At 36.4% G+C, this 21,109-nt stretch overlaps 1 protein-coding gene across 4 annotated transcripts in view; it reads left to right on the top strand.

Annotated features, from left to right (window-relative positions):
* Nucleotides 1-21,109, top strand: part of Filip1 (filamin A interacting protein 1) — a 174,555-nt gene that overhangs the window by 109,687 nt on the left and 43,759 nt on the right. For all 4 annotated transcript variants that reach the window (XM_048800495.1, XM_015498859.2, XM_048800409.1 and 1 more), the window contains 2 exons: nucleotides 1,479-1,652; nucleotides 7,776-7,954. In XM_048800495.1, the coding sequence (XP_048656452.1) occupies nucleotides 1,479-1,652; nucleotides 7,776-7,954 (353 nt within the window). The remainder of the gene's footprint in view (nucleotides 1-1,478; nucleotides 1,653-7,775; nucleotides 7,955-21,109) is intronic.

Below are 21,109 nucleotides of genomic sequence, written 5' to 3' on the forward strand. Positions count from 1 at the left end.
TAAGCTGCACTCTGATTCAGGACCATACCTTCATTGAAGCAGGCACCATTTTTCTAAAGCAATTTGCATAAAGACACTGTACAGGTTAGCCTGACATTGTGACTGTATGAATATCCTTTCACCCTGCATGGAGACATATTGTCTTTTCAGGAACCTATTTTCTGATCTTAATATTCTCATTAATGTTCCCAATCACTAAGTTCTTCAAAAGTAATATTTTGTTTTTTTTAGTCTTGAAATGAGCATACATATATGTGGTCGAGACACTGAAAATTTGCATATTCTGGTTGGTTGATGTCTCAGTGATGTCTCCAATTCATCTGGAATTAGATTAATTTGGAGACTGACAATGCAGTAGAAGTGAGGAACTTCAAGAAAGACCAACTTTATGTTGGTCCTATCATAAATACTTGACTAAGTCAGCTCTCTTGTTTAGACAACCATAATAATGATCCATTTTTAAAGACTCAAATCCATAGTTAGCATTAATACAGGGAAAACTCTATTCCATTGTCACAGACTGAAACTCTCAGTTTGGTCTTTAGTACAAGTTGGAATGAAGTCAGATACTTACCCATCACCATTACTGGAAAAACAGTTCCAAGTGAGCCAAGGCCCAGATGGAAGTACATTCAGCAAATGTCAGCTACATCATGACTAGCAATATCATCACAGCTAACCAGTACAAAATATATCCAGATGCATTTGCATTATGGGATAGGGACCAAAGATAATATCATATAAAACCTACAATTACATGGTTTTCTCGAAAGCTTCATTTAACGTTGTGCTAAGAAACCAAAAGAATAACCATGACCCTACCAAACCCAACTCATCTGTGGGTAGTCTGGATATTCAAAGAATAATATCTCACTTTCAGCATGAATGCATTAGATGGAAAAAGCCCAGCCCAGCATGGAGTGAATACTCAACCATGTACTTCTGTGCAAAAGGAATTACTTGATGAGGAACAGAAAGAAATCACTAATAAAGGCTGTTTGTTAATTTCACATGAAGTTATAGCTAGCTTTAATTAACACGGAGTTATGGGATGAAGAGAGCAGGGTTTTACTATAAACTGGATTTGAATACTGCACTTAGAGCATAAATAGAAACCTAGAAGATTTTAGCTTGTCTTTGACCTCATTTGCACTGAAACAAGTTATCTATACCAAAACCAGCCCAACCCTGCCCCTTCTCTCAAATCATTGCTACTTAAATCAAGCAATTTTTATGTAGTTAATATTAGCACAAACCCTCTTTCTGCTTGCCTGCTTCCTAGCAACCTGAAGCAGAGTATCTGCTTGCCAATCTGCTCTTGGTGGAAAAAAAAAACAAAAAAAAACAGAACACCCAGTTAATTTGCCAATAACCCTGAAGAGGTGGGTATGTATTCAATAAGCTCCATGTTGATTTTGTGAGCCTGTTATATGATTTACATTGTCAACCATCTGACCTTGCTGTACTTTCTACCGCAGGCCAGAGAAGATGTGATCCATATGTTGAAGACTGAGAAAACCAAGCCTGAGGTTCTGGAGGCTCACTACGGATCTGCAGAACCAGAGAAAGTGCTTCGGATCCTGCACCGAGATGCCATCCTTGCTCAGGAGAAGTCCATAGGAGAAGATGTCTATGAGAAACCCATCTCAGAGGTAAAAATATGATACCAAGTCCCCTAGAAGGAAAACTCAGAGGCATATCTTCCCATTTTTCTATTTACATATTTGAACATTTTCTTTCAAAAGAAAAATTTTTATGATACACTAATATCAGGTAAAGTATAATTAATTCAAGGTTGTAGTTGGTGAGCTTCAATGATAAGAATTTCAGAAGCTTTTACTTAAATATGCTTAAAGCTTGAAGTATATTTTCTGTGTGAGTATAATAGTTACATGCTCTTACAGTATATTATTGTTTTACTTCTCTAAGAAATTATGTGTATAAAAATTTGAAATATTTGTCAGCTTTAACATTGAGTTGTCAGGATTATCATCAAATTGGAAATCTAAAACTAAATTGATTTTATATTAATATTTATGGTTATAAAGCCAGATTGTTTTTTGGGTATCTTAAAGACTGTCATAATTAAAAAGGTCTTATGTGAGTACCTAAAATACAATGATTAAGGCAAATTCCCAATGAAATTCTTAGAACAATTTTTTATTATAATTCTGTAGGGCTATATTTAATCACTTTTGTGAATAAGATTGTGTTAGGAACTATGGACTATCATTACTAATTACCCATGAGATAATATTTTAAAAATACTTTCACATTGTAGTATAAGTTTGATGCCAAATTAGGGTCACAGTTTACAAATCAAGTCACACTGATTCCTGAAAATTCATGTGAAGAATTAATAGCTATGCAATTAGCATGATGAATGAAAAAAACCTCACAAAATTGAATGTTTAAAGCAACTTATTATAAAGTTAACTTTTGACTTTTATCAAGTCTTCAGAGCAGCTCAGTTTGACAGATCTGAGAGACAACATATTCTTTAGTTAGTATTCAAAACAAATTGATGCTTCATAATTTTCTAATTTATTCAACAAGAGCAAACTGAAGCTCTATTCTCAATTTTTCCTAAAGTTGTTAAGAGATGATTATGTGATGGAGTACAGTCAACAAGTTGGATATACTTCCATGTTTGAGATGCACCTTTACTAGCTGTATATGACCTTACCTTGGCCAATTGTGCTCTTTAAGCCTCAGGGTCTTTTTTTCTTTTTCTTTTTTTGTGGTGCTGGGAATTGAACCCAGGGCCTTGTGCATGCGAGGCAGGCACTCTACCAACTGAGCTATATCCTTGGCCCTAAGCCTTTATCTGTGAGGTGGGAGAAACCACAGTGCACACCTCATAGAGATGATGTGAGGATTAAACAGAGCAATACTGTAAAGCTCTTAGCACAGCATCTGACACAGTACTGGGTACTCAAAAAACATCAGCCATTAGTATTTTCTAGGATTTGAGAATGATAATTGCTCATACCCTTTAACTGATTCTAAGTAGGGATTAGGGGAGGAAAAGACAAATAGAGGTTAAAAACATACATTGATTTTATAATAATAGTAACTTGAATTGGATAACTCAGCTTTAATAAATGGTTTCATTTGAGCATCTTAATTTTTTTCTCCCAAGAGCTTTGGATGTACATGCAAGGAAGAGATAGGTCTCCAAGGCAGACATGTGCAGAATCATTGTCTCCTATCCACTGAGTTCTATGGATAGTACACAAAGAGAAGAGTTTCTAATCTACCTTCAGAAAGTAGGCCTGCCAGGCACAGTGGCGCATGCCTATAATCCCAGCGGTTCTGGAGGCTGAGGCAGGTGGATTGAAAATTCAAAGTCAGCCTCAGTAAAAAGCAATATGCTAAGCAATTCAGTCAGACCCTGTCTTTAAAAAAACCAGGACTGGGGATGTGGCTTAGTGGTTGAGTGCCCTGAGTTTAATCTCCAGTACCTCCCCTCCCCGCCAAAAAAGAAAGTAGGCCTGACACCAGCATTCCTACCTCTGGACAGAGCAGCAGAGCAGAAACGACCAGCTTGTAATTTGTCCTGGAACCAGCTAAACTGGGTGTACGTCTTTGTTCCTTTCTCCTTTCAGCAATCTGAGAGTCATTTCTCTCTTGGGGAGAAGTGAGTGAGGAAGTAGAAAGAGAGAAGGATGAAATTACTCTTCCTAGTACTAACAAATGAAGTCCTGCATTGTGAGAGAAATAGAATGCTAGAAGAAAAAGTTTTTTTTTTCCCATTATGTACAGATTTTTGATCTCTTAATCCTTTAGTATTAACAATCAAGTTCTTATTATCCAGAAACATAAGTCTTTCTTCCAAACATGCACTCCAATATATCACTGTTTCATTAGTTTCCTGGGACCATGAGCATGTAGTCTAGCTTTTGTTCCTGGAAGCTTTGTTGCATCTCAATCCAAAAAAATTTTAAAATAATAATAATAAAAAAAATCACTGCTCATTGTAATTTCCATACCAAATTAGGCCCCAGTTGAATTCACCGAAGGCTAAGTGTGAACACAATGCGGTGGATCTCTTTCCCTTGCCAAATGTCTGGGCAGAAATTAAATAGAAAATATTAAACCTCCCTGAACTTCCTTATAAATCAAAGTCCAGAATGTTAAAATTCATAATTCTTTTGAGCAAAATTCCAAGAAAAATTAAGATTTTTGTTTCTTTCCTTTTAATTTAATTTCTTGTTCCACTCAAACTCAATTGTTTTTGCTTTCCTCTTCAGTAAAATGACTTGTCTTGGCATTTTCAAAGATGCATTATTTTATCCTTAAGTCCCTATATTCTGTTTTTTTCCAAGGAATCCAAGAGTTCATTAGGACACACACAATTATCATAGTACCAATTTCATATGCTCAAACTTTTAAAAAATTTATAAGTTTCCAGGTCCAAGATTTTTTTTTATGGCTCTATCTTTGCACTTAGATCCATTTCCCTTTTGTATAAATCTGGTTTGATTTTTAAGACCTTGTATTTCCTTTTAAGTTGATTTCTCTCTTCCTGGATTCCTTAGTACTTCTCCATTTAGCCCTCTTCAGGTAACAGAGTCAAAAACATTTCCTGAACTGTGATCCTTTTATCTAACACATACTGAAATTGTTCTCAATCTCAAGTCTTTGCACTAATCTGCCAATCTGATTCATTTGGAAAAGACTTCCAGGTACACTCTTTCCTTAGTAAATTTTTGGCCTTTGGCTCTATGATGATCTAATTCAATTTTCCTTCCACTTCTGTCCAAGTGGAAGCTGTATTTCCAAAGTAATAGGTGCCCATTCCACTTTCACTGCTCATTAATCAAAGCCATTCCTCTAAGCTGAGCTACAGCTTGGATCTTCAAAACCAAAAGCCATATACATGGTACATATGATTCATGAATCTATAGGGTCTATAGTTATGGGAATTAGTCTTCATATACAGCCAAGAGAATAGGCCATCTCAGTTCTCTTTTAGGAGCTTGATATGTTTCCAGACAAAATAACAAGAAATAGCATCTGGCACAGATGCTGTATTGCTACCTATGTTAAGTTCTTACATGCAGAATTTAAAATTAAAAGCTAGATCCTCACACTAATGCTTTATAGCAGAAGAATTTACTGCCTCTGAATTCTAAAGTCTGGGTCCACAGTTCTGCCTCAAAAGCATACTATGCAACCCAATTCCCCAGCAATTATGCATTAGGAGACAAAAAGACTGTTTTCCTGGTGATGTAATCATGGTTGGGTCAAATTGTGCTACTGTGGGTGAGGTGAGCATTATCCACTGATATCCCAGCAACCTACTCCAGTGGTCTAGCTGTGGACTAAGGCTACTGTGAACAGCCAGTCTCAAAGGCCCAGTGGACAGAATATGTTGAAGCTAAGTAAGGCTGCCCCTGAACACTTGATATTTTCATATGCTGTTTTTTTCTAGATGTCCATGCAACCACTGCCTCTTTGGATTTCTCTTTCAACCATCTAATTAACAATGCCACCATTTTCCTCTCCACATTTCCTTGAATGGATTGAGAGATCCTAGGGAAAAGTTGGGGCCTTTAGAGCATGTCATGTCATCCTATGGCAGACAGAATAAAAAATAAATGAAAGACTGAGCTGTACATGCCCAGTTTCCTATTCCAAATATAACCTTCAATAAGTCACTCCTCCTTCCTTGGGAAGTATGGCAGAGAGTATTAAAAAATAGTCAGAAGCTGCTTTTCATATTCAAAGATGGAGAATCCTATTTTATAATAAAAGGATCAAAAAGAAGAATAAGTAATTCTCCCCACATTGTGTGTGTGATAATGAGGATCATGCCCGGGGCCTTGCACATGCAGGGCAAGCACTCTACCACTGAGCCACATCCCAGTCCTCCTTCCCCATTTCTGATGATAATGATAATTCAGCAGTGCTTGACAAGTTCTATAAAATTTGGTGAGAAGGAACATGTAGGAAGTTGAAAAAGTCCTTAGAATAGTTCATAAACAAGAACTATTCTAATGGTATAGACTGTCCCTCTAAGGCTACAAAAATGTGTCAGAAGATATAAACGTGTAATTTGTCAAATTCTACTGATTTTATATTTATTAGCTACCAGTTAACATGATTTCTCCACTAGTTCCATTGGGTCACTTGCTCCTAAGCAAAAGTTGTGGAGATCTGGAAAGAAGTTACTGAGGATGATGGGGGCAGCTCTTTTTTATTTGGGGTTCCAGAAATGATTCATTCACAATGAATATAAAATGCAACTGCAGAAAGAATCACAAATCCTTTTTATAACTGAAGGGCAAACATAGAAAACTAAGAAAGAAGGCTCTGGTGTTGATAACCTGTGAGATAGTGGGTTTTAGGAAGTCAATTTTGAGACTGAGAATGGATTTAAACTAGATCATTTGTTTTAACTGGGATGCAGTAAGCTGGTGGATTTCTCCTTCCAGGAGACAGTTGACAATGTCAGGATAGTTTGATCATCACAGCTGGAGATGGTGCTACTAGCATCTAGTAGATAGGCCAAAGGTGTGCTGCTAAACATCCTCTAATTTTCAGGGCATCACATGGTGGCGATACTATTAAACATCCTCCAGTGCACAACCCCACAATAAATGACCTAGCTTCAGCAGTGCCAAACTTGAGAAATCCTGATCTATATAGAGTTTAAGAGAGAGCAAGCTTGGCACGGTGACACATCCCTGTAATTCCAGACTCAGGAGGCTCAGGCAGGAAGATCAAAGTTTGAGGCCAACTGTCTCTATATAAAAAATTATAAAAAAAAAAAAAAAGGACCGGGGATTTAACTCAGTGGTAAAGAGCCTCTGGGTTTAATTCCAATACCAAACAAAAACAGATGGGGCAGAGAGTGAGTACAACAGGAAACTATCAATATTGTAAGATTTAACAAACATTTACTGAACACCTAATTTGTTCTAGACACTGTGCTAAGCTCTAGAGACTAAAAAGATGATCAAGGCATGATTCTTTAAAGATCTTACACTCTGTTCAGAGAAAAAGGGAAAAAAATTGATAATATTTAAGACTGCTTTTATTTTGATCTAATCTTAAAATGATAATCACAAAAATCATTATTAATATGAGAAAAATCATTATTAATATTCTCTGTAATGTGAAACCTTAAATAATTAAATGATACATAATGAAAATGATATATTCAAATATTCTTTTTAGTAAATAAAGTTTTTGGAATTGTGAAAAAAAAAGTGATTTTAGAGATACATACTCTCTACAAGTTCTAAAATCCTCCTTATATTTAGTGTCTCTTAAAATAAGAAGACTTTGATCTTTAATATACTTTTCCTAGAAATGCATATAGCTGCAAGCCTTAAAATAAGATTGCGACAATGATAATTACTTCCCAAAGGAGAAGTTTGGCACATGTACATGCTGAGATGTTAATTTTTTTTTTTTTTTTTGAGATCAGGAGGGATGTGATCCACCTTTTTTTTTTTTTTTTTTCAAGTACAGGATTTTGGCTATCTCATTAAAACCGTGGAAGAGTTCGTTCTCCTGCAAGTTTAGGGACCATACATGTATTTACAGAAAAAGGGCCAGAAGGACAGAAGTTAAAATGCAGCATTATCATGGCTAGTTGATGTAGTCAGTTGACACAGAGAAAACGATGGAATGGGGGAAATGGCAGAGAATACCACATTTGATGTTTTCTCCTTCAGGTAATAAATCACTAGACCAATTTAAGCCAATTATTTAGAGTCATATGCAAGTAAAATAAAATATCTTTCCCACCTTTGCCTACTCAGCTGGACAGACTTGAGGAAAAGCAGAAAGAAACCTACCGGCGCATGCTAGAGCAACTGCTGCTGGCAGAGAAGTGTCACAGGCGTACTGTGTACGAGTTGGAGAACGAGAAGCACAAACACACTGACTACATGAACAAAAGCGACGATTTCACCAACTTGCTGGAGCAGGAGCGGGAGAGGTAATGTGCACACATACTGCCAGTCACATCTGGAGGCCTGCTGCCCTATCCATCCCTCCCATCAGAGGTCAGGCTTCCAAGTGGTGGCACTATGGATAGGTCTCTGGGTGTCCAACCTCAAGCTATGGCCATAGCAAACAAGGTTCTAAATTCCAATTTCTGAATGGTTTGTTACCATAAAGAGTGTGACAGTTTACATGAATATGTTTGGAGGTGCATGAAAATAGGGTGCCACATTCCCACAAGGGTGCTAAAACCGTTAAAACCATAAAGCCAGAAAGAAACCCAGGGAGCTTACATTTGAGCTTGATCAATGAAGTATTTCTATTTGAAAAACCTTCCTGTAAATTGCCTTCTATTGAAAAAACAAACAAACAAACAACAACAACAACAACAAACCACACCATTTTTCAGGAAGGCAAATGCTTTAACCTAATCCTATTCATTCTTATTACCAACGTAGAAAATATTAATATTTAGATAATGACTAGAACTAACTGCTTAACTTTCTATTGGTTGCATACTTTATAAAACTTTATGTAAAAACAAAGCAAAAAAAATAGTGTGTTGAGTCTCCATGACTGTTCTTGTAAGCACTTAGTTTTCTCAAACCAAAAATTGACACACATGAAGCAGAGATTCCAAATTGAAAAACCTTTGCAATCAAGTCCTTTCTTCTTTCCCTCAGCTGAATGGTTATGTCTGTGACATTCACCATCTTTGAAATCAACAACAAGCCTGCTTGCATCTGTGTTGAGAGGGCTTGCAAATTTAGAGCCACTAGGGAATAGCTTTTTCTATTCCAGCTTTATTATTTATTTGGATATGAAGGAAAAGATTTGATTTTTGCAGAATATTTTACATATCAGAAAAAGCTACCACAGTAAGAGTAAATAAAGAATAAAGCAAAGCATGTTGTGTTTAAAAATTTTTTAAATTATTGGTAATATTTACTTATTGTTGTATTGGGCACATCCCTTGGGGAAGGTGAAATGTAAAAGAGAACAACGGCTGAAGTGTTACATTTTATATCCCTAATTTAAGATTTTTTGCGCTTCCCTTAAGCTCTTATAAGCTAAGGTTTAGTAGTTATGTGTTTGAACAAATTGATGATCTGATTTGACATATTTGTGTAGCCAGTGAGAATAAACTCGCCACCTCAATGTCTGAGAAGTTTCCAACCCCAGGCTATGGCAAACAAGGTTCTAAAGACAATATTAATTAAATACACAATAATCATCTGGTTATATAACCTGTGTTGGAATGTGGTCAAGTAAAAAAAAGTAGGAACTTGGGCTGGGGTTGTGGCTCAGTGGTAGAGTGCTTACCTAGCATGCATGAGGCACTGGGTTTCATCCTCAGCACCACATAAAAAAATTAAAATAAAGTGTTGTGTCCATCTACAACTAAAAAAAAAATTAAGTAGGAACTTGTATGATATTGACTTTTTTAAACATTTGAAATCAAATACTGCTAAAGAGTATCTGTGTGAATCATTTTTGATCACTTTGTAAACTATCTGATTTAAAACTACATCTTGTCTTTTCCATAGTTTCCCACCTAAGATAAAATCTGAGGTGGCACCAGTTCACTCACAGAGTTGGTTTAATGGAAGTGTGTGGATGCAGTGAATATTTATGGGAGCTGTTTCTTTTTCTTTCTGTTTTGTTTTCCTTTGTGTGTGTGCACTCTGTAAGAGCAACCGAAATAATGACACAAAATAGTTTTATAGTTCACCGTATTTCTTTTCATATTTATTATGTGATGAATCTATGTCAGAAATATTTATTTACTAACCTAATGTTGGTTAACTTTAGATGAAAAATTCCTTTACCTTTTTTGGAGTTATTCAATTTCATCAGAACAACAAAACCACTTCCGAGCAAAGTGCTATGTTGAAAGTAGCACAAGTCCAAGTAAACTTTTCTTTAAAAATGACTTTAATAAGCTTTTGAAACTTTAATCGGTACCACTGGAATATGTTCCCAAACTTTCACGTTTTAGGCAAATAGTCACTAAAAGATCTTTGTCTCTTATTTAGCTTCCTAAACACATTAAAGTTTAATTTAGTGCTTTTTATTAGGGTGTCAATTTTTTTTTTCTCAGCTCAATACCGACTCAGCTCCAGCACACACGCCACGGGTACACTCTGACACTTTGTTCTAAATTAAACGCCCCCACTAGGACCCTGATAACAGGTTGGCGTCTCTGAAATTCTCTGAGGCGTTTATGGTCACTGGCTCGCCAAGTTCCCGGGCAGCGAAGCTTTTAGGATTTTCTCAAAGGTCATGCCTGGGGTTCCTGCTGCCCTTTGGAAACTGCCCTGCTAAATCTGCTTTGGGTTAAATCCTCTTTTTGAAGTAAGCGGTCATAATTAGATCTACTTATAGGAGCTGGCAGGATGCTGACCTCGAGGCTTGCTTTCCCGTGGGCCAAGTCACTGAGGAGCTCCTACCTAGCGTCCAATGAGGGCCGCGGCGGCCGCAGCCCCGGGCCTCAGCGCTTCCAGATGCTACCCGACTGCAGCACCTGCAGGGGAAGCTGATCTGCAGCTAGTCAAGAAGTGGCATTTCTGTGCACAAGTGGGAGTCCTTTTGTATCGAGTCCCAAGTCCTTTGTTTGCATCTTTGCTTTGCGCCCCTTCCTCTTCTCCCGAAAACCTTTTTGTGGGAGGAAACAAACAAACAAAACAGAGCCAAGGACTTCCCATGAGAAACATTACCCTTTATTTCTACTGTGAGCATGAGTAAAGGAAGAAAGTGGAGCTTGAGATAAGCCTTAGTGGGATTCTCCCTATTACTCATCAGCTCCCCCCTCTGCGACTCTGCAGATTCTGTCTCCACTCTAGACTGCTTTTTGACATGGCAAAAAAAGGTGGGAGACACCCACTGAACAGGGGACTTCTTCCCCACTCAGGAGTATCTAAGCTTCTTTTTCCGTACTTGTCCTGTTCTGTCAGGGTTTCTCACTTTTTCTAGGAAAATGGTTAAAGATGGCAAAAAGGGACCCAGGCACAGCATCAGAGGTAGGTGTGGATTAACAATCCAGATTCAGATATTTGATGAAACCAGGAATCCTAGGCTCTGAGTATGCAAAAGGCTTCTGAGACCAGCCCTTTTAAGTCCCTCAGTCTCCAGGTGGGAGCATTGAGGCGAGACAATTACATAGCTTAACCAAGATCACACAGTGCAGGACACTATCTAGTCCTTTTGTGCAAAAAGTATCTTGTGCAAAAATGGATTGTTTATGTTCCTTTTCTGTGTGTAGGTTCCTCCGCTCCATGTTACATCCAAACTATGACACCTAATCTTAAAAGGCAGAGTGACTTTTTTTGTGAAGTTATAGGCCCCTACGTAAGCAAATGGTTCTAGACAGTCAAGGGAAAATCTTCAGTTGGCAGTCTATTAGAAGGAGCAGCTTGGGGACTTGTTTTGAAGCTGCTTTTGCATAGTATGTATATACAGAGTCTCAGTTACATTGCATTTTATTTTTGGTAGTTATGCTGGGAGGTTGATGATGCTTATGGAGAGCTAAATGAAGCTCCCCTAAACTACTTGCTATTGCCCCTGACCTTACCCTATTGCAATCTAAAAATAATAAATGCAGAAATTATTTTTCACTTTTTTAATAGTTGATAAACTCATCTTGTGCTACAGATTATACAACTAATATGTGTACTATGTTGTTCCTGGTTTCCTTTATTCTAAAGTGAACAGACTGTGATCATAAGCCATTATCATTAGATATTTATTTTTACAAATAGTCACAGCCCAAATTAAAAAGAGAAAACAACATAAAAATGTATTGGTTTAATTAGCATTGTTAATAATAAAGATGAAAATGTCTTTCATTGTTTTAATTAAGATTGGGTAAAGAAAGCTCCTTGTCTAAATGCTACATTTCAAGTGAAGTTGTTTGAAGTATAATTCTGAACACATGAGATCACCTTCAGGGTTTGTACTTTATTCCCTGTCTGAGCTGCAGACTTGTGATTTTAATCTTAAGCTTCACTAGGGCTGCTCCAAGAATGTCAAAATAGAGAAAACACAGTTACATCAAAAAGCAGTCTGAGACTTAAAGAAGTGTGTGTGTGTGTGTGTGTGTGTGTGTGTGTGTAAATGATGTGGGGGAAATGCTGTCTAAATCTATCACTGTAAATATAGATTGTAAAGCTTTTGGATTTTATAGGCACAGCTGGGACTACATAAATAATGACATCATCATATAATCTTGCAGCAAGACTTCCAAGTATAAGTTCATTCTTTAAAAGCACAAATCAGCATCCCAAGAGAAATCCTTTAACCTGTGAAGCCCAGACTGTAGAAGCAGGAGCTTGAGTGCAGGGGAAGCCTTCATGTCCTGAATTGGTATTTTCCTTCATGTCAATGTGAAGGGGTGTTCAGCATTTGCCTGGTGATCCATGGGAGAGTGTGTACTAGTTTTCCTACAAATGGAAATGTCCACTCAGATCTATTATTTCTGAAAACTTGATTTAGGAGACTGGAATCTTCAGAAAGATCTTTTATTTCTGTTAGTACATATTAATTATACAGAATTATGTGTTTCTTGTGGCATTTTCGTATATGCATATAACATGCTTTGATCATATCCACTCTCACATTACCCTTCCTTATTTTTCCCTCTCCCCTACCCCTGGTCCCATTCTTCTTCTCTAATAGTCTCCCTTTCAGAAAAATTCTTAATCTACTTTATAGAAAAAAATTCACATCTCCTTTCCTGGTACAATATCTTCAAGTTTCTTAGATTTAGTTGCCTTATCTCTAAAACATGTTGACAAAATTGACTTTTCTCACTGGTAGCTCAGATCACAAGGAAGCACTCTACTGAAAAAGATGGCTGATGCTATGTAAATGTCTAAGTGTTATCAAGCAGAAAGTAATCAACGAGTGGAACATATCAGCAAAAAAAAAAAAAAAAAGAAGAGCCCTCTTCTCTGTTCTTAGCACTCTGCTAAAGGCTGTTCAGTAGCAGACTTAATTTTATTGACCTCCCTGATAAACTAGCATGAATCTCATTTTAATTCTTGCAAAACTATGTGTAATTGTTATCTCCATTAGCAGATAGGAAACAGAGATTAAGATCTTTCCACCAGGCTGGGGATATGGCTCAAGCGGTAGAACACTCGCCTGGCATGCGTGCGGCCTGGGTTCGATCCTCAGCATCACATACAAACAAAGATGTTGTGTCGGCCGAAAACTAAAAAAAAAAACAATAAATAAAAAATTCTCCTCTCTCTCTTTAAAAAAAAAAAATCTTTCCACCAAGGTCTCTTGCCAATAGTTAATTAGCAGAATCAAGGTTTGAAAAATAACTTATTCTGCTTCCAAGTTCTTACTTTCTTAATAAAATGAACCCCCTTTCCTCAATGCATGATGAAAGAAAGGTGACTTAGAAAAGCTAGCCAGTGACTTAGACCGCACATTGAATTCACAAACTTAACTTGGTCATGAGATATCACCTACTGGAGGGATGATTTTTAAGGAAGGATAGAAATTAGAGTACAGAGGTTCAATGAACTAGCCTTAATTTATTTTATAGTTGATTTTGATTATGCAGGATCAAACTCCGCCTCTGAATTCCTCTTATCCTTGTGATATGAAAATTCCACTTACTGTTGGAAAATGTGATGAAAATAAAGGACTCAGAGGTGATGATATATTACTTTCAGGGCACAGCTTAGGTAGATATATGTTTGTGGGGATGAGATGGCTGTGGGATGGTGTAAGAGATGTTACATCTTACTTGAAGGGACCAAGCAATAAGAGTGACTCAAAAAGACAGCATCTCAAGAGGACTGGGACATTGAGGTTAGAGGATTTGATCCTCTTAAAAATCCAAAATATTATCAGTAGGGTGAAGTTAGGAGCATGTTGTCACTCATTCTTAACAAGGTGCCCTCTGGAATGAATATGAAAGAGATCATTAAAAATGCCTTTTGAGGTTCATTTCATTAGATTCCACCTGTACAAAAATGCTGTAGATGTGATCTTTCTCCCAGGCTTCATAGCACCCTCATTCCCAAAATCATTGAACCAGCAGCCTTAGAGCTAAGACTAACATAACTTTTAAAAGGATGCCTTATAAAATGGGCTACCCAATTAATGAAAGTTTTTGATTAATTAAGGGTTATGCTATGAATTAACTTATTTTAATGCTATAGAAATATTTCTCAAATGCATTTTCCTTTCTTTTAAAAAATTTTAATCCACAAAATTGGGTTAAATCATTTTTGATGATTCGGGATCTTGTAGTGTTGTGACCTGAGTGAAATCTGTACCTCCAGCTTCAGAGCCAATTATTGGGCTATGTTTAAATATAAATGTCAGCTATGACTGCATTTTACTCTAGATTAAGATAGTGACAACATTTTCCTGATTTTAGGCTTAACCTGGATGAGTTTTAATTAATTATATTCAACATATTTGACTTTTATAACATACCATCACCACCACCACCAAATGCAAAGGACTTGGACCAGGAAGGAGCTAACATCATACAAAGGGGAGAGGGTGGGAGGAGAAAACTGGCCACAAGAAAATTGAAAAACATTGAAAAAGTAGACTTGAGAGAAAAGTGGGCAAGAAACACAATTTACTCTTTCAGATTTTAACAAACCATGTAAGAATTATCGGATACTTAGTATTTGATCCCCTTAATTGTGCCAAAATCCTAGGAAAAGCAAGAATAATAATTAATATTAGAATTTAAACATGAGCAATAATGAATGAGAACCCTGTAGTGGCAAGTGGTGAGGTTGGTGTAGTCTCTCTAGATCTGAACCTATCACTGAGAGAATTATTCTCTTCCAGAAAGTTTTCAAGATATTATCAGATAGATTCTGGAACTCTTAAGTTCCTGATTCACTGATGAGGTCTCTTCTGGGAAATTTAGAAAAAGTTATTTCCACAGAGTTCTTATTCTTCTTGTCATGTGACTATGTAAATGATGGTCACAGCCAGTTAGATGGATAATTTGTGGTCTCTAACTCAAGTGCCTTTAGAACCAGGCAGTAATGGAATGAAGCAGATCCAGCTCTTTAGCACACTTGGCATGAGTGGTAGGGACTGCTTGACTGGAGAGAGCATGCTTTGACTACCAGGGAAAATATTAAGTCACCTGATGATGACTGACCCCATTTTACATTGTGGGCTCAGTGTTGCTACCCTGATTTTTTGGGCAAAAGACAGACCAATTTTATTAAAATATTCCAGTGTTTCAACATTTCTCAAATGTATAAAACAATACGTAGTGAACAAACTCATCTCTTGGCCATGTTGTCTCTAAAGTGGCTAGTTTGAAACCTTTAATAGCTTAAACACAAGAGAAACTGGGGCCTATGAGGTACCTACCATGACAACTTTGCCAAATAATGTGTTCTATTTTATAGTGACCCACTAACCCATTGTGGCACACTCTTGAGGCATATGAGATAGATAGAAAGAAAAAAAAACAAGAATCCAAGATGGGAGAAATCCACCAAAACATAAAAACTCGAAGTGTCAGTAATAGTTACTCCAGGACTAGGATTACAGTGGACATCCAATTTCTGAGAAGATGACAAGCATTGGATTACTAGCATTGTTGTTGAGTTACTGGTATTTTAGGTATATGATAAATAATAATGAATAGTATCATAGTTCTCCCTGGGCCTGTTTGGCTATAGAGGCAATTTTCCATATTAATTCACTTATAGGTATATTCTTTCCAAGAACTCTCATCTTAGGCAACCTAGGTGACTGTATTCCTTACAGCCTCAGAGACTAAGTGATACAATTATAATAATTGCTATAGCTTTGACATTATTATTTACCTATTCTCAGTTATAAAAATTTGCTGTACAGTGATATTAATTGGGTCTTTTAACCTACTAGTTTCTGTTACTTGTCCCCTTTTGAGCAGTCAATCAAGAGAGTAACCACTTCCTCAAGGGAAAGAGTTGGAAAAAAGAGAAGTCAAGATCTTGTCTTTTGGATTTCAGAAGCAAGGATCTAGGAATAGCATTAGAAGGAATATGTAATCAAGTGTATCCAAATTTTGTTTATTACTCCTCTTTATTCCCATTTCGATAAGATTCTTCCCTGAGAGGAAAAAAATCAAGGAAACAAGGATAACTATGTCATGGGAGTGGGTATTTCAAAAGAAGGCTATGGGCTGGCCATGTATCTCAGTGATAGAGCATTTGCTTAGCATCCTTCAGGGTCTGGCTTCAAACCCCAGCACCAAGAAAACAAACAAACAAAAACAAAAAGTTTTGTTCTGAGCTTTGGAGGGTGGAATGAGGCAAAGATTAATACAAATTTCAGAGAGATTTGGTGTGGAAAATTTGAGACAAAAGGGATTATTAGGTGAAGCCCAAGAGTGTCTTAGTGTGCTGAACTGCCATAACAAATACTATCCTATAGTTGTGTGATGTAAACAACAGGTATTTATTTTCTCATAGTTTTGAAAGCTAGAAATCTGAAATCAGGGTAGCAGGATCATCTGGGTCTCTGAGGCCAGCTTGAATCTATAACCTGAACAAATTGACAAATGAGAGCAGAGACCACAGTGTGCATCCCAAGAGGATGTCAATAGGGACAGACGATTACCACATCATCTCCCACCCACCTTCCAAATGGTTCCAGAAATTATTGAAGCCCTAGAATTACTCAGAAGACCATGACTTGCCAGAAGAGTCTCCAAATTTAATAAGGGAAACCTGACTTGAGTGAGCTTACCCAGAACTAAGGTAAAGTTTCTATCCTCTGATGGAATGGGACCCCATAATAGAAATTATGTATAAGAAATAAAAAAATTTTAAATAATTGTATTTCACAAAAGAGTTTAAGGCCTGCAATTAGTATTCCATTCATTAGTAACATAATCCATATTTGAGCTGAGGAGAAATGATGTGGCATTGTGGCTGATTTTAGAGTACTGATGATGCTTACCAGTATCTCCTGAACTTCAGTCACCTCCTTCCCTGGGGTATTCTAGCTACATGATGCCAGATTCCTCAAAATCTATAACCTAGAGATAGTCATTTTCTTAGTCTTCTGCATTTCATTTGGAACTAAATAGCTGTGAATTCAAATCGTGACCTGCTACTTACTGATCTGTGACCTCAAATAAGTTATCTGACCTCTCTGATTCTTGTTTTGTTGTTTTTTTCTTCTGTTGAATGGGAATAACTGAGCACCTATATCATGAGTTATGTTCATGATATAATGAATATAAAAAAGTCCCTTCCACAAGGCATAGCATATGATGCCCAACAGTGATTCCTTCTGCCCACTTGTGTACTAAACACTTGGAGAACAACTATATTAACTTTCACTAAATCACAACTCAGACATTTTGAAAACAATGCAAAATATAGGAAAAGTAAGCTCTGTTTGTTTGGGAGCAACTGTTTTTTAAATTTAATTGTGAGTAGACTCAATAAAACTGAAACATTTAGTGAGGTCAATAAAGTAAGGTGGCAAGTTAAAAATCTACATGAAATCAATATTCAAAAATCAAGTTTTTATATTTCCACATGATAAAATTATACTAAATTAGAAATGAATTATCTAGTAATAAACTTAAGAATGTGAAAAATCTACATAAAGAAACATCTTGAATTTTATCTAGAGACATGAAAAAGACTTAGAGCCATGGAAACTTACTACGTGCTAGGACTTAACATTATAAAGATGTCAAGTCTCCCTATATTTGTAAATTTAATGTAATTCTAATAAAGATACCAAATTTAATGTGGTCCTAAAAATTCTTTTTTAATTATGGGAACTAAATGCAGTGGTTCTAAAGTTCACATAAAAACCACACAAGTAAGAATAGTTAGCAGGGTGCCGTGGTGCATGCCTGTAATCCTGGCTCTGGAGGCTGAGGCAGGAGGATTGCAAGTTCAGTCTGCCTCAGCAAAAGCGAGGTGCTAAGTAACTCAGTGAGACCCTATGTCTAAATAAAATACAAAATAGGGTTGGAGATGTGGCTCAATGTTCTAGTGCACCTGAGTTCAATTTCCAGTATGAAGACCACCCCCACAAAATAGTTAAAATTTGGGGGAAAAAAACAGTAGAAAAGTTTTCTACATGAAAGAAAAATTTATTTTAAGGCTAATGTTTTGAAATGTTACTGGTACATAAATAGATCAATGGAGCTGATAGAATTCCTAGAGATAGATTATAGTACATATAGAAATTTAATATATTTTAAAGATGGAATTCCAAGTCAATTGGAAAAGTTGGATCCCTTAGTAATGGCCATTATTATAGTCATTTTTATGTATACTGAGATAATTTATTTATAAACATGGGGAATAACTGACCATATTTTACTTAGGATCATTTTCCTCTGGCCTGATCTGGTTTCTACCATTTCAGAAGAACCATCCTCTAACAGTTTTGGTTTATGTCAGGGGAAAATAAAACATTTACTTTTTAAGTTTCCGAAGGACAGCTTAATCCTATGTAATAAAAAATTATATTTGAGAAGTAAAACATTATTTTTAAATATGTAGCTAAAAAATGATGACTTACTTTCTACAAAAAAGCAATACTGAGATTTTTAGCCACATAAAATTTTATGAGAAGTAAAATATGTAGTAACTATAAGCATCCTTTGGAAGAAAAACTCCTACAGTAATTTTGCCGAGGTCATAAATTTACTGCTTTATTTCTATAACTTCCTATATTAAAAATTTAATAAATTAAAAAGAAGTGACAGGAGACACTTTGTATCTTTAAAAGAATAATATATTAATCACAGTTTGGACCGGCTTATTAGAATAACATGGAGAATAACTTTCTCTTCCCAACAGCTGTAGAAAAAACAAACTGCTTTAAAAGCAGAAGAAAAGAAAAAAAAAAAAAACCTCTTCTGAAGGCTCTTACAAATTGAGGGATTTAACTGCATGTATTTTTCACAGAAGTTCTGCATACTATTTAGTGAATGAAATCCAGATATAAATTTACACATTTAGAAAAATCTATTATGGATTTACCTTATAATTTTTGGATAAAAAATTAGACTATCATGTGATATTGTAAATATATGCAAATCTAAGCTCAGGCCTATTTTTCACTGTTAATCAGCCCTAAAGAACTTAAGCAGATGACAGTTTTTTTGTTTTGTTATTTAATGTTTTTTAAATTGTAGTTGGACACAATATCTATTTATTTTTATGTGGTGCTGAGGATAGAACCCACACGTGCAAGGCAGGCACTCTACCAGTGAGCTACAGCCCCAGCCCAGATGACAAGTTTTAAGAAACACACAATGAAAATTATCAGGAAATAGGAAACAATCCAGCTAGAATGGTACTTTAACAAACACATTTTCGGTCAGTAATTATAGCCTCAGAGTCTAGCCATGTGACAAACACAAAGGCAGTGAATAAACAGGACTTTGTAGTGATAGATTTTCTTTTTCAATGTTTTCTGATCTATCCATACTTCTATAGGATCACTGTACTTCAGACAACTATAATGCCAGGCAATTGAACAATTCTGAACAGATATTCTTTATGTCAAAAAATGCAAACCCAAAGTTTCCAATAGAGTTTTTGTTTTTTAACAAACTGAAGCATTATCAAAGGTATATAAATTCCAGAGAGAACAATGAATCCAAGTTGCAAAAACAACTGATTTAAAGATGAAAATTTTCAGCAACTGAGTGGGAGTTTTTGTTCCCCAAATTCTAATCTAATTGGATTGAGTTTTTAATTGAGTTAATAGCATGTTTCAACACTGTAGACAAAATCAAATATTAAAAGGTGATGTGAGATTATTCTCCAAAATGAAAAACTTTGGGAATGCTATTCTAAATTGGCAACTATTTGTCACCACATAAATACTGATACTGCCAGTGACCTGCTTCCTCAAATGTTGAAGTATAACACCAGAGAAGCATGCCAAGGCAATTGTAGAGTAGAAAGTAAGAAGCTTTATTAAAGGATAGTAAAACAGACATCTCCTAGGTGGAAGAAGGGCACTCAAAGGCAGAATCCATGGGATGAGGAAGTCCTGTCCCTTTTATACATCTAAAGTTTCCCTTGTTCTCCTTCATACTTCTCCCTTCATCCTGCATAGTGATTAGGGGATGTCTGTGGTATGGCCAGGGGGTAAGCAGGTAGGCTGGAAGGGCCTAGGTGGAATGCTAGCTGGGATGGGAGTGGCTGCCCTGGGGTGTTGATTGGCAACACTGCTCTGGAGTTGCTTCATTAACAACCTTTTTTTTTTTTTGGTGGTGGGGGGGGAGTAGTGTCAAAGGGCTCTAATCTCCCAGGGGCAGTTTCCAACTTCCCAGACTCACATCGGCCTCCATTTTCTCAATCTGATCCAATTTACCTATTCTATACTAATTACCTGTATTTAACTCTGGATTCAATCCCAGATAAACATTTTTGCACAAATCCATACACCAAGAAAGAGTTAAGGAAGGAAAGTGCTGGGAAAATGTGTTGTCTCTTAACACCAGAGTGAACAAGTACATTACTTTTATATTTTTACTTTTTTTCCAGAGTAGAAGAAGGTATTCAGATTAGCATTACAAATCCTGGACTCCAGAGAGGGAGCTGGACCTTGGGAAGGTGGTGTTTTCAGTGTTTGGAGGTTGCTCCTCTCTGGCTTCTTGACCATGTGTGCACTCTTTTTCCAAGAATGCTTGTGTTTGGAAAGTACTTCATGTGGTGAAAAGTTTGAACAGAAAAGATTAATCAAAAGTTGGGTCTTTCATGCTCAATGCATAACATATTCAGCTCTTGGATGTGAACTCTTAGCCAAGAAACTACTCAAATAATATTCAGGGGCTGAATGTGAGCTTCAGCTGCAAATTTATTTAATCTTCACTCATTCTTACTGAGTTCAGAAATGCTGTACCTTACGGATTTTCTTTTTAATTTCTACATAGCTCCTAATATCCTATAAGAACTCATTGAGAGTTATTTTATGTATTTATTCTCAAATGCCTAAGAAAGCACATATATATGACCTGAAGTATAAAGAAAACTAGAAATACTGGACTATGGCTGCTGCATATCCCATGTGCTATTTAGAAGGGAGGAATACTGCAGTCTGCTTAATTTTTATCATTCATCACAAAGTCACCAAATCTTATATTCTAATCTGTAAAGTGTTCTAATTTCATCCCAGT

Source organism: Marmota marmota, unplaced genomic scaffold (assembly GCF_001458135.2).
Source record: "Marmota marmota marmota unplaced genomic scaffold, marMar, whole genome shotgun sequence".
Lineage (NCBI taxonomy): Eukaryota > Metazoa > Chordata > Mammalia > Rodentia > Sciuridae > Marmota > Marmota marmota.